We start from the raw sequence: 13,948 nt of genomic DNA on the forward strand, positions 1-13,948 counted from the left end.
CAACAGTTTCCTCTTTCACAAATAACTAGAAAGATTATTTTGTGTTTTATGAACAAGTTCATCCACATTATAAATATCATGATTAAGTCTGGAAAGACGTTTTTATTTGGCAACAGTATGTATTTAATAAACCTCAAAAATTATTTTTTTCTTCCTTTTTCTTTTTTGCAATACAGTACTTTGCCACCAAGTTATACCCGTAATTATTTATTTATTCAAGTGGGGGTGGGCACTGGGGATTGAACTCAGGGGCACTCAACCACTAAGCCACATCCCCAACCCCTTTTCGTATTTTATTTAGAGACAGGATCTCCCTGAGTTGCTCAGCACCTTGCTGTTGCTGAGGCTAACTTTGATCTTGGGATCCTCCTGCCTCAGCCTCCTCCTCCTAAATCGCTGGGATTATAGGCGTGCACCACCTCTCCCACCAATTATCCCTTCTGGAGACAGGGTCTTGCTAAATTGCAGAGACTTGCATCTCCTGCCTTAGCTTCTGTGGGATTACAGGCATGTACCACCCTGTCCAGCAAAAAATTCTAATTTTTAGTCCAGGAAACACTTAAGTGACAATGGAGTCTACCTATATGTCTATAATACACCATTTGTTTTCACTGTAAATTATTTTTAGGGTAGTTTTAAAGATTCATTATAAATTAACTTGAAATTTTAGAGAGTTGCAAGAAAGAACATTAAATATATAGAAAACAATACAAAATAGTAAGAGTGATGCATAATCAACATTTGGGAAATATTTACCTAAAACAGGGCTTCTCAAACTTTTAATATGCATTAGAATCACTTAGTGTCTTCTCTCTTTCTCTTTCCCTCCCTCCCTCCTAATAACTTCATAAGTTATGTTAAAGGATCTAGTCTGGGGACCACAGTAACCAACAACAGTGACTAAAAAGTTTTATTATAGCTTTAACTATTATAGCAGTGGTACACTCCTATAATCCCAGCTGCTCAGGAGGCTGAGGCAGGAAGATGGCACATTCAAGGTCAACCTCAGCCATTTAGTGAGGCCCTAAACAATTTAAGGAAGCCCTGCCTCAAAATAAAAAATAGTCTTAAAAAAAAAGAGCTGGGAATATGGCCCAGTGGTTACATGCCCTGGGTTCAATTCCTGGTACCACAAAAAAAAAAAAAAAAAAAAAAAAAAAAAGCTTTATTATAAAAGACCAGATAGTAAATATTCTAGGCTTGCCTGCCATATGACTACTGCCAACTATTCAACGGGATTGCTGTAAGGCAAAGCTGTCATAGGATATATGTATATGAATGGGCATAAACTGTGTTCCAATAAAACTTTATTTACAAACAGCAGGGAGTCATAGAATCAGCCCCTTATCTAAAACATACCCTCAAGCACTGAAAAGGGTATATAGTGTAAACTATCCTTAGGGTAGAATACATATAGAACTAGGTATGCAATATAACTATCTAATAAATATCTAACTTCTTCTATGGAAAGCAAAGCCTTGCAAAATTTAACTCTAAAAGAGAAAATTAAGTGTGCAGAAATCTGAGATCTGAAGAAAATAAAAAGCAAAACGATTTACCATATTCAGAAGGCATGACAAAAGATTCAGCAAGGGCAGCTGGTTAATTCTTTTCACGTTGAATCAAATAGGTCAAACATCAGTTGTACATGGTTCACAACTAAATTAGAACATATGGATCAATATTGAGTGAGTGTTTTTTACAAAAGTTTTAAAAATTCCTTTCTCTGACCAATGTTAAATAGCATACTATAACATTTATTCAGATGACTAAACTACATATTCCTTTCTGATGTCTTTGACCTTTCAAAGTCATATTCAGTTAAAACATTAATCTGTAGACCATTTCAGAGTTCTTATAAACTACTTTTCTCTATATCCTCAATCTTTTAAAATTCATCTATTTGGCCATGCCTTCTAATTTCTGCCCTAACAGCTTCTAGTACATGAGAATTTAAACCGAAAGACAATGAATTTTCTGCAGGTGCTGAAGCTACAAGATTTCTATAAGTTTATTCTTTTTTATTCCCTAATTCCATTACCAACAAGATGTTTCAACTTCCTTCATCTTCTCAGTCTACAATTTCTTAGTAAACTGATTTAAGTTGGATAGAACTATTTATATTTCTTCAAAAAATATTAATATAGCATTCAGCTTTAAGGATTCAATTCATTCCAAGCACCTTTCTGGAATCCCATTCTTGAGAAGCATCTGGCTCACTATCTAGTCTTGCTCAGACTTACTGTTCCTCACTTTCAAGATACCTATCTTCTCAGTCCCTCTGCTTGACTGAACCTTTTGCAACTTGAAGCTTCACTGACTAAACACTGACTCAATAAACCTGACCTTGACCCATGTCACCTACTTGCCTTTGAATTCCCTGTTTTGAACTTGCAGCTCACTGCTCTTTATCTTCACAACATCACATCTAAACTAAATCAAAGCATTTACTTCCTGCTTATAGCTTATACAAAGATAAATATTTTGTTTCAATTTATGTTTTTACCTGAAATAATGACTCAAAATATAGGCTTACTGGAGAACTAAACAACTGTAGAAAATTCAAGGATAACATAGGGTTCTATGAGGTAATATTTCTACTGTTTTCTGGGCTGCTCTATAGATAAAAATATTAGAGTTCAAAATTCAAAGTGAGGGGAAAAATTTAACTGACTCACTATACAGGTGCTAAAAGAGCTTTAATGTTATGGATATGCCTGGAACCATGAAGTCAAAGTTACAGAAATTCAGAGACACTACTATTTAGCCTTAGGTTTGCTAAACGTTTGTTTTCTGGGGGGATATGGGGTTGAACTCGGAGCCACTCGACCACTGAGCCACATCCCCAGCCCTATTTTATTTAGAGACAGGGTCTCTCTGAGTTGCTTAGTGCCTCACTTTTGCTGGGGCTGGCTTTGAACTCCTGATCCTTCTGCCTTAGCCCCGAGCTGCTAGGATTACAGGCATGTGCCACTGGGCTCCACTGCCAAAGGTTTTATGTTAAATAATTTACAAGATCTAGGATAACATGTACCCATTATGTAAAAAATGTGTGCTTGTACATTAAAGGCTACGCCTCCTTCACTTAAAATGAATGATCCAAGTGGAATAAAAGAATGACTTATAGCTGACCAAGAAATAAATATGGTTCATTACATTAATGAAGGAAAATTAAGAGAAAATGTATTCAATGTTCATGACAAGTCAAGAAACACAGGTTAAAGATGATTTTATAAAGAAGAAAATCCACTGGAAAAAAACACTACTTCAATCTCTGATTTATTGATTTTGCAGAAAGGCAGTCATGTTATATTGTCCTACAGATGATAAAGTTAGATATAACTAAACATGTTAGAAGTAGGTAAATTATTTCCTGAATTGTATCTTCCTGGGTATCCCCTAAGATGAGTATCCTTTCAATTTCATATTGTATAAACTATAACATAAATATAACTAGTGAAGACTATTACAATTAATATCCTCTATTAACCAAGAAAGGGTATCATACAGTTTAGTAAGATTAACACCAAAAATAGCCAAAATTATCTGAAAGCTTTAACTTGCCAAATGCAATCAATCCCTAGTCATGGACAACACATGATGCCAAAGAAGTCTATTAAAGTCTACGTACTCAATCTACAGGTTATTTTGAGGGCGTACTTTCACTCCTGGTCTGTTTGAAGAGATGAACTCTGCTCCCATTTAATGCAACTAAGAGATCTGGAACCTCAGAACAAATTATCCTCTGTAACCTATCTAATTTCTAAATTTAGGATGTAATCTAAATTCACACTCTCACACCCTGTTTAATTCCTATTCTCTGCATCTTCTCAGATCTTTCAGTGATCAGAACCAGAAATGTATTATAATCAAACTATATGTTAGCAAAAGGGCTTCTGCTAAGGGATACCCTTACAAGTGATTCAATCCAGTAAAAATTACCATGGTAAAACTTCTGTACGAGGGCACAGGGTTTCTCCAACTGTTACGCAGACAATTCTCAAACTGTTTCTTGGGTTTTCCTATATGGCTCCTTCCTGCTACCAAATGGAATATCTGTCTCCTTCCTATTAATGCTAATAACTAAAACAGAAAAACATTTTGTATTCACAAAATGTATTGACTCTTAAACCTGGGATGAAAAAATATACTAATAATTAATATCTACTTATGGTCCTCCCTTCTTAAAAACTTTAATAAATGTATTTACTTTTCAACATTTTCTGAGGTTAACAGGAAAATATTTGGTTTCCCATAGAACAAATTATAGATTTAACTTGAGGCAAAAAAGGTTAAGTGACTTACCCAAGGTTACAATTAGAGACCAGGTCTCCTGAGTCTCAGCTCAGTGCTCTTTTCCTTAGCCCATGATGCCTTATCAGAAAAATCCAAATACAGTCAGACCCCCAGTTACATGGGTATGAGTTACACTGATTCACATATACAAACTTTATATAGTGTGACCAATGTTTCAACTCACGCGGTACCCTGCTTCCATTTATGCAGTATGCCAGGCATCGGCACGATTTTCAGTGGCACACAGGCGGTTGCCACCACCAGGGCCCTAGGCAAAATTGCAAAGAAGGCAAAGTTTGTCTTTGGCCCTCCCACCTCCATTATGCATTCCTCTCCCACCTCCTGGTCATCCCCCTGCCCAGCCTCCCAGCACCATCATGCTGCCCACTAATTGTTCAAAGCCCCCCACTTCCACACTCACCCAGGACTGTCCTTTCTTGAAATGCCCAATGATCCAAAAATTACCTCTCCATTTCCCTGACACCAAAATTCCTATTCCTGAGGATTCCAGTGAAGTTTAGGTAATCTAAATGATTAATTCATTTAAGTAATTCAAGATAAGGTACATTAACTCACAGACTTAAATCTCCAAGGGATTTTAAAAGGGATTAAAAACTTTGTTGGGAAGGGGAGAGGGAAGAAATATTTTGGAAGGAGAACTAACATTTTTCCAGAGCCCCAGGACTCCTGTGCCACTTCAGCTGTTTTCATGGATGAGACACTGAAGACTGAGGGGGATCATGGCTACCTGAGCCTCACTAACCAAAAAAGAAAACGGCTGCTTCATAGTCAGTCTCTGGGGTTTAAAAAAAAAAAAAATAGGACCAAGCTGCCTTAAATGCCCTCCTACCTATCTTTTCCATCTCTTTCCCACCTCCTGGATCCCCATTTTCACTTCCAAATACACCCAACATCATTCCCCAGAAACAGTTTGTGTGTCTAATACAAGACTCCTCATTATATGGTTTCAAATTTCATGATGTTATTCAGTGATGTCTCCATGTTCCCCTATCCCTGGATAACTTGCAGTTGACTGCTAAAAAAAAAATAATCTAATTATTTAAATATCCTGAATTATATCAAATGTGTAAAATTCACTAAATATCTAGTTAGAAGGAAAGTAATTTCTGATTATATCAAATACATAAAATAATTTGGATATATTAAAAAAATAATTATTTTCCTTGAAAGTGGTATATTTCTTACTTCTGACCCAATATAGCAGTGAAAGTCCTGTTATTTCAGTTAAATATTATTGTGGACTCATAGACATAAATTCATTCATAAATCCTCTAAGTCTGGAGGCAAAAACAAGAGAAAAAAAGTCCAGTGACAGACACATAATATAAATTTATTTGTATACAAAGCAGAATGGATTTTAAGAAATCCAGTTTTCTGCTGGGACTACACATCCAATAACATACACGAACGTATGTGTTACTCTAATTTTGCAATACTAGATGAGCTGCCTAGTTCAGAAATTTCTCAGGTGATGGTTAAGTTACCTTGATCCAACTATTATCTTGCCAGTAATATCAGAAAACCTAATCTATGCAGAAAATACCAAAATGGTATCTGTCAGGGATTAAAAGGATCACATAAAGTAAGTCCCTTTATTAAAAAGATTGTGTTAGTTAAGATCCTAGATGAAACCCCTTCCCAATACCCTCTCTCATGCTAGAAAAAGAGAAATGTTAAAGACATGCTGCAATTATAACCATTCTTATCTACGCATGGAAAATGATAACAGTTAAGTTTCTCCAATGGCATTTTTATTTAACATTAATTTTCAAGAGTTTAATACACAAATAGACCTATTTTGTTCCCAATCTTTCCTTTCTCTCTATAAAACCACAGTTTGTCATCTATACCTGTTTATCCTAATGTTCTATGAAGAAAAGTTCCCAGTGTGGGTTTTTATTAACACTGAACCATTAACGCTGAAATGCCATTCTAAATATGCATTGCTAAAAATATTTTAATGCAATGAAGTTTTTTTTCCTACTCACATATTTTGCTGCAAATCACTCAAGTAAATCATAAGAGCAACTACCATAAACTAAATTCAAGGGTCTTTTCTCCTAAGTCAAGCAACGTGAATAACTTCTCAAGAAAAAAGCATTTAAATGGCTAAGAAACTATTTGCCAAAACAATCAACATATAAAAACAAGGATTTTCGGTTTTTAAGAAAGTACTCAACTAGACCTTTCCTCCACGTTGTCGTGAATTTAAATTGAATTTGAAAGAGTACATTACTAATTATTATCAACAAAAATGCAACAGATTTCTTCGTTTTACTTAGAAATTCGCTATGACAAAAGATAATTCAGCACATAGTTGCTTTCTGTACGGATTCTAACCTAAGTGCCTAAAAATCTCTTTGTTTCCCTCGATTCTGCTTCACTGGGCATCAAATTTCCAAAATGGTCCTATTTGGGGCGCATGCAAGATTTGTCAATATTTACTGAACAAAGCCTCTATTAAATTGTCTAACAAAATGGAGGTCTCTCGGAAAAAACAGGCCATAACATTTTTTTCTTTTCACAAAATGGGGCCAAACACACCCACTTCAAGAAACCATGGTTTGGGTCAGATTTTCCATAAAAATGGTTGATTCTGTGGGGATGGATGGTGCATGTATGGGATGGGGTAAGGTTTTCCTTCGCCCGGGGCGGGGGGAGGGGGCGGGTTGATGCTCTCTGGACTCTGGAGGACGGCGACGAGGGACGACCCAAGGCTCTGGGTTAAGGAACTAGATCGGGAGCGGGGGCTTTAGCCCGCAGGTACCTAATCAGCAACAAAACGGGCCGCCCGACTACGCAAGAGAGACGTGGGCTCTCCCATCCCAGCCAAGTCAACATTAAAAGCACAAACTCTCCTTTCTGCCCCCAGGCCCCGCCTAGTCCCATTGGCAGCAATTCCCGCCAATCCGCACGGTCACCGCCCCCCAAGCCCGCCTGCCAAGCCCTGATTGGATGGGAAGGGAGCCGGGGACCTCGTGTTACCAATCTGGGAGCCCCTTACTCAGCCACACGCGCGCGCCCAGGTGCGCCCTCGGACCCCTTCCCGTCGTCGGCCCCATCCCCTCCCCCACCCCCAGGGCTCTGGCAGACACTTACCGTCCCTGGAGGTGCCCATCAACTGGTCCAGCATCGCGCGCATCTGGGCCTGCGCCGACATGGCGGCGGCGTAGCGGACGGACTGGCGGGGGTGGGGCGCAGACAGGCCCTTTCGGGCGGGGGATGAGGGGAAGGGGTGGGGGAGGTGCGATGCTGTCTTGGTGGCCGCCGCAGCCGCCGCCTCGAGGCGTGCGGAAGGAGAGCCGGAGGGGTCGCGGGAGAGGCCGGGCTGCGCTCCTCACGACGACGTGTACGTGGAAGACAGCAGCTCCCGAAAGAGACCCTCGTGCCCTCACTCTCCGTCCGGTTCCAGGAACAGACGCGACACGGGCTAAGCAAGCTCTCGCCTCCAACACCGCCACCCGCCAGAAGCCGTCAAACCCCCCCTCCAAGCTGTGACGCCGCTCGCCGCCACCGCCGTCGCGACGGGAGCGCGCACGTTCCTCGCGCTGAGTCGTTTCCCGCGAGGCTCCACCAACTGGCGTCCAACTGTCTTCGCTCCGCCCGCCCGGCCCGGGGCGAGGGTTCCACCCTAACGGCTCGCGGGCGCGTGCACGAGCGCTGCCCCCTCCCCCTCCCTCTAGATCTCGCGAGACTCTGGTACTTTAACCGACTCTCCAGCCGGATCTGCCCCGAGGCGCCAAACCTGGACCTCACAGCTGCAGTCAGACTAGGGCTGTGCTGGCGGGCCAGACCCGAATTAGCAAAATGTGCCAGAGGTTAGCCCGACGAAGTAAGTAGAGACCGTTCCCACCAGTTTGACAGAGACTCCCTGTCCTAACAGCTAGCGTGGGCGTGTTCCTGATGAATAATCCCAGTTCCAGGGCCCAGCCCGAACCGAGTGACGCGGCCTTTCTTCCACGGGACTCCAGACACTGGGTCACTGTCCCACATCTGTGCCCCCAGCCGGGACATGTCAGGTTCAGGAAAGTACCCTGAAGTCAGTACCCTGGGAAACCGGCTCTCCTACCCAGTCGGATCAAGCGGGCAACTCTTAGGCTATATTTGCGAAGCTATAAAAATTAACCTGTGTCCTGAGAATTTATGAGGAGGCGATCTTACAGAACGGCAAGTCAACGACTGTGACCACGGGAAAACCCGGGGCTCTACGGTTTCCTGTTGCCCTGCACTGACCTTTTACTTTTTTTTTTTTTTTCTTGTACCTGCGATTGACCCCAAGGGTGTTTAAGCACTGAGCCACATCCCTAGCCCTTTTTTATTTTAAGACAGGCTCTCGCTAGGTTGCTTACATTCTCGCTAAATTGGTGAGGCTGGCTTCCAACCTGCGATCCTCCTGCCTCAGCCTCCCGAACCGCTGGGAATACAGGCATCACCACCACGCCCGGCTCAGCAAATGATTTCTTAATCTTGCATGTCAGTGGATATAACCACACAACTCTTGCAATATTCTGAGAACAAAATGAGCCAACAGGAAATACCTAAACTAGACCTTTTGCCTGGTGTTTTTAAAACCTTTGGTAAAATTCTTTGAGACATTAATATTGTTTCCCTATAATTGTACATGCATCGCCTTGGGACGTATAATTTCTGGTTAATGCATTATCAATTAAAAAATAATATGAAATAGCAAGCACAGTCCCAAGATCCCTTTAATTGTATAATGGGCCAATAAAAGTTTGAGTCATCTTTAGTAATTGACAAAAAATTTCTCTCTAGTTAGAAAACTTCAAATTCTAAACTAATCCAAATACTAGAACTGTCATTATCCTTTGAAAACTGATTTACAACAGTAGAAAAATGTACAAATTAATGTCCTAGAGGGATGCACTATTAAACGTTACCGTGAGAAACACTAGTTATGAGAAAGTACACCAAAATGTTGAGCCGCCCATGATGGTACATGCTTGTAATACCAGTGACTGAAGAGGCTGTGGCAAGAGGTTGGCAAGCTTGTGGGCAGCCTCAGCAATTTAGCAAGACCCTGTCTCACTAGCTCAGTGGTAAAGTGCCTCTGCATTCAATTCCCAGTACCAGAAAATAACTAATTTTATTTTGCCATACTAGGGATTGAACTCAAGGGCACTTATCCACTGAGCTACATCCCCAGCCCTTTTTCTTTCTTTTGAATCGGTCTCAGTGAGTTGTGGAGGGCCTTGCTAAGACTGTGATGCTTGCCTCGAATTTCTGATCTTCTTGCTTCGGCCACTCTAGCTTTCAGGGGGAGTATAGACATTGTATTATGGCATCCAGCTCGTTTTACTTTAATTTTTTTTTTTTTTTTTTTTGGACACAGGGTCTCCCTGATTTGCCTAGGCTAGCCTTGAACTTGTAATCTTCCTGCCTTACCCTCCAGTGTAGCTGGGATTAAAGCCTTGGGCCATCATGCCCATCTTGAATAATTATGTTTCAGTGAAGAAATTTTATTTATCTACTTTCTACCTTTCTGATTACATTTTACATTAACCTTCTTGGCTTACATTTTAGATGTATTTAGTATAAACAGCATAGTTGGGTTTTTAAAATACTTTGGCATTTACTGTCTTTATTTTTGTTAGGAATAGAATCCAGGGCATTGTGCATGCTACCAAGCACTACAACTGAGTTCCATCCTCAGCTCACACACTTTTAATTGAAGCAAACTGAAGCATTTACTCATTTATATTCACGTTTTACTCATATTTTGCTGGACACAGTGGCAAATGCAACTCTGGAGGCTGAGACAGGAGAATTGCAAGTTCCACGCCAGCCTCAGCAAATTAATGAGGCCCTGTCAAAATAAAAAAGGCTAGGGATGTATCAGGTGTGGTGGGGCATGACTGTAATCCCAATGTCTCAGGAGACTGAGGCAGGAAGAGTTCAGACTCATCCTCAGCAACTTTTTGAGGCCCTGAGCAACTAACTGAGACCCTGTCTCTAATAAAATATACAAAGGGCTGGGATGTAGCTCAGTGGATAAGTGCGCCTAGTAAAATCCCCAGTTACCGTCTTCCCATACTGTAGCCAGTGGCCAAGTGTAATAGTGGAAACCTAAAATCTCAGCAATTTGGGAGACTGAGGCAGAGGATTACTAAAACCAGCCTCAGCAACTTAGTGAGATCCTATGCCACTTAGTGAGAACCTGTCTCAAAAAATAACAAGAAGTAGGGATGTGGCTTAGTGACAAAACATCCACTGAACATATTCATTCAGTTTGTGATAAGGAACTAGAGAAGGTAGTAGTAGCTGAAAAAACAGTTAAAATAAGCCAAAGTCAGTGTCACCCCTATAATCCAGCTATGTCAGAAGCTGAAACACAACAATTCCCAGTGCCAGGCAAGCCTAGGCAACTCGTGTCTCAAACATAAAAACCAGGCATGGTGGCACATGCTCAGGGAGCCTGAGGCAGGAGGATCGTTAAGTTCAAAGCCAGCCTCAGCAAAAACGAGGCACTAAGCAACTCGGGGAGACCTTGTCTCTAAATAAAATACAAAAATAGGGCTGGGGATGTGGCTCAGTTGTCCAATGCCCCTGAGTTCAATCCCCATACCAAAATAAATATATAAATGAATGTAAAAAAAAATAAAGGACTGGGGATGTAGCTCAGTGGTAAAGCCCTACTGGTTCAATCCCCTATGCCACCAAGACAAAATTTTTAAAATTTTAATTAAACCATTTGAGATAAAGACAGAATAGTTATTTTTAAAAGGAAGAGCCTTGAGCATGTGAAAATCCAGTGAGGGAGAAGTTGATGTTGTGGGGGGGTAATAAAAGAAACAGCAAAGTAAAGGAATATGATAAAGCCTGTATCACATCCAAAACCAGAGGAAGGCATTATCCTGCCAAAACCTCAGCCTTCCCCAGTCCCAGGACCCTGCCAGTATAGAAAGTTCACTGCTAATACAGTCTGTGTTCCAAAATCAATTCTTTCTAACACTTAGTTGAGCTATTCTCCGCCTGCCCCATACTAGGGATTTAACCCAGGGGTACTTTCTCACTGGGTATCCCCAGTCTTTTTTTATTTTTTATTTTGAGACAGGGTCTCACAAATTTGCTCAAGCTGGCATCAAATATATGATCCTCTAGCCTCAGCCTCCCTTGTTGCTAGGATTATAGGCATGCCCTGGGTTCAATCTTCACACAGCAAAAAGAGTGGGGGAAAGAAAAGCTGGGTTTTTTTTTTAATATTTCTTAGGTGTAGATGGACACAACACAAAGCCTTTATTTTTATGTGGCGCTGAGAATCGAACCCGGGTCCCGCCCATGCTAGGCAAACGCTCTACCGCTGAGCCACAATCCCAGCCCCCTAGAAAAGCTGTTTTATTGTATTGTGTTTGGACAGAAATGGCCTGAGCAAATTATGTAATCCATAACATTTGATATGTCTGTGCCGAAAACTTTCAGTCCTCCTGCTAAAACCTCCCAAGTACCTGGTGTTACTGGCACGTGCCACCATGTCCAGTTCAAACCCCCTTATATATATTTCTTTTTAAATTTTTTTGTTTTAGTTATACATGACAGAAGAATGCATTTATGCACTTTGATATGTCATACTTAGATAGGATATAATTTCTCCTTTTTCTGAGTGTACATTATTGCAGAATCATATTGGTCATGCAGTCACATATATACATATAGTAATAATGTCTGTTTCATCCTACTATCTTTCCTGTCCCCACATCTCCTCCCCTCACCTCCCATCACTTCCCTCCACCAAATCCAAGGTAACACTATTCTTCCCTAGTGCCCCCACCATCTAATAGCATTCACATATTAGAGAAAACATTCGGCCTTTGGTTTTGTGGGATTAACTTATTTCACTTAGTATGATATTCTCCAACTCCAATCATTTACTTGCATATGCCATAATTTTACTCTTCTTTAAAGCTGAGTAATATATTCATTGAGTATATATACCACATTTCCTTTATCCATTCATCCATTGAGGGACACCTACGTTGGGCCAACAATCTAGCTATTGTGAATTGAGCTGCTTATAAACATTATTGTGGCTGCATCATTATAGTATGCTGACTTTAAGTCCTTTGGGTATAAACGAAGGAGTGGGATAGCTAGGTCAAATGGTGGTTCCATTCCCAGTTTTCTGAGAAATCTCCATACTGCTTTCCATAGTGGTTGCACCAGTTTGTAGCCATCAGCAATGTATGAGTGGACCTTTTTCACCACATCCTCACCAACATTGATTGTTAACCTGTATTCTTTATGATTGCCATTCTAACAGGAGTGAGATGAAATCTTTGTGTAGTTTTGATTTTGATTTCTCTAATTGATAGAGATGTTCAACACTTTTTCATTTTTTGTTGATCAGTTGTATTCTTCTATGAAGTGTCTGTTCAGTTCCTTAGCCCATTTATTGATTGGGTTATTTATTTATTTTTTGGTGTTAAGTTTTTTCAGTTCTTTATATATCCTAGAGATTAATGCTTTAGCAGAGGTGCATGTGGTAAAGATTTTCTCCCAATATGTAAGCTCTCTCCTCATGTTATTTTTTCCTTTGCTGAGAAGAAGCTTTTTAATTTGAATTCATCCCATTTATTGATTCTTGATTTTACTTCTTGCACTTTAGGAGTCTTGTTAAGGAAGTCAGATCCTAGGCCGAAATGGTGAAGATTTGGGCCTATTTTTTTCTTCTGTTAGGCGCAGAATCTGTTCTAGTGCCTAAGTCTTTGATACACTTTGAGTTGATTTTTGTGCAGAATGAGAGAGGTTTAAAATTTCATTTTGCTACACATAGATTTCCAGTTTTGCCAGCACCATTTGTTGAATAGGCTATCTTTTCTCCAGTGAATGTTTTTGGAACCCTTGTGTGAGAAAACTATTTATATGGGTTGGTCTCTGTGTCCTCTATTCTGTACCATTGGTCTACAAGTCTACTTGGTGCCAATACCCTGCTGTTTTTGTTACTATAGCTCTGTAGTATAGTTTAAAATCTGATATTGTGATGCCTCCTGCTTCACTCTTCTTACTAAGGATTGCTTTAGCTATTCTGGATCTCTATTTTTCCAAAGAAATTTCATGATTGCTTTTTCTATTTCTATGAAGAATGTTCGTCATTGGGATTTTAATAGGAATTGCACTAAATCTGTATATAATACTTTTGTTAGCATGGCCATTTTGACAATATTAATTATGCCTATCCAGGAACATGGGAGATATTTCCATCTTCTGAGGTTTTCTTCAATTTATTTCTTTAGTGTTCTGTAATTTTTATTGTAGAGGTATTTCACCTCTTTTGTTAGATTGATTCCCAGGTTATTTTATTTATTTATTTGTTTGTTTATTTATTTATTTTTAGGCCATTGGGAATGGAGTAGTTTTCCTAATTTATCTTTCAGTGGATTCATCACTTATATATTGGAATGCATTTGATTTATGGGTGTTGATTTTATATCCTGCTACTTTGCTGAATTCATTTATTAGTCCTAGAAGTTTTATGGTGGACTTGTTTGACTTCTAAATATAGAATCATGTGATCAGCAAATAGTGATAGTTTGAGTTCTTCTTTACCTATTGGTATCCCTTTAATTTATTTCTGTTGTCTAATTGCTCTAGTTAGAATTTTAAGGATGATGTT

The 13,948-nt window shown here is 40.0% G+C and overlaps 1 protein-coding gene across 3 annotated transcripts in view; it reads right to left on the reverse strand.

Moving 5' to 3' along the window:
• Positions 1-7,899, reverse strand: part of Luc7l2 (LUC7 like 2, pre-mRNA splicing factor) — a 70,138-nt gene extending 62,239 nt beyond the window's left edge. Inside the window, exons 1-3 of one of the 3 annotated variants that reach the window (XM_076832763.1) lie at positions 7,417-7,499; positions 4,481-4,564; positions 1,560-1,659 (exon numbers count right to left, since the gene is read on the reverse strand). In XM_076832763.1, coding sequence (XP_076688878.1) covers positions 1,560-1,575 — 16 coding nt within the window. In that variant the 5' untranslated portion in view covers positions 1,576-1,659; positions 4,481-4,564; positions 7,417-7,499. Of the gene's footprint in view, positions 1-1,559; positions 1,660-4,480; positions 4,565-7,416 lie in introns of all 3 variants that reach the window. The other 2 variants (XM_076832754.1, XM_076832744.1) reach the window with 2 other exon arrangements.
• Between the last annotated feature and the right edge of the window lie 6,049 nt (positions 7,900-13,948).

The sequence above is a fragment of the Callospermophilus lateralis genome, chromosome 1 (assembly GCF_048772815.1).
Source record: "Callospermophilus lateralis isolate mCalLat2 chromosome 1, mCalLat2.hap1, whole genome shotgun sequence".
Classification (NCBI taxonomy): domain Eukaryota; kingdom Metazoa; phylum Chordata; class Mammalia; order Rodentia; family Sciuridae; genus Callospermophilus; species Callospermophilus lateralis.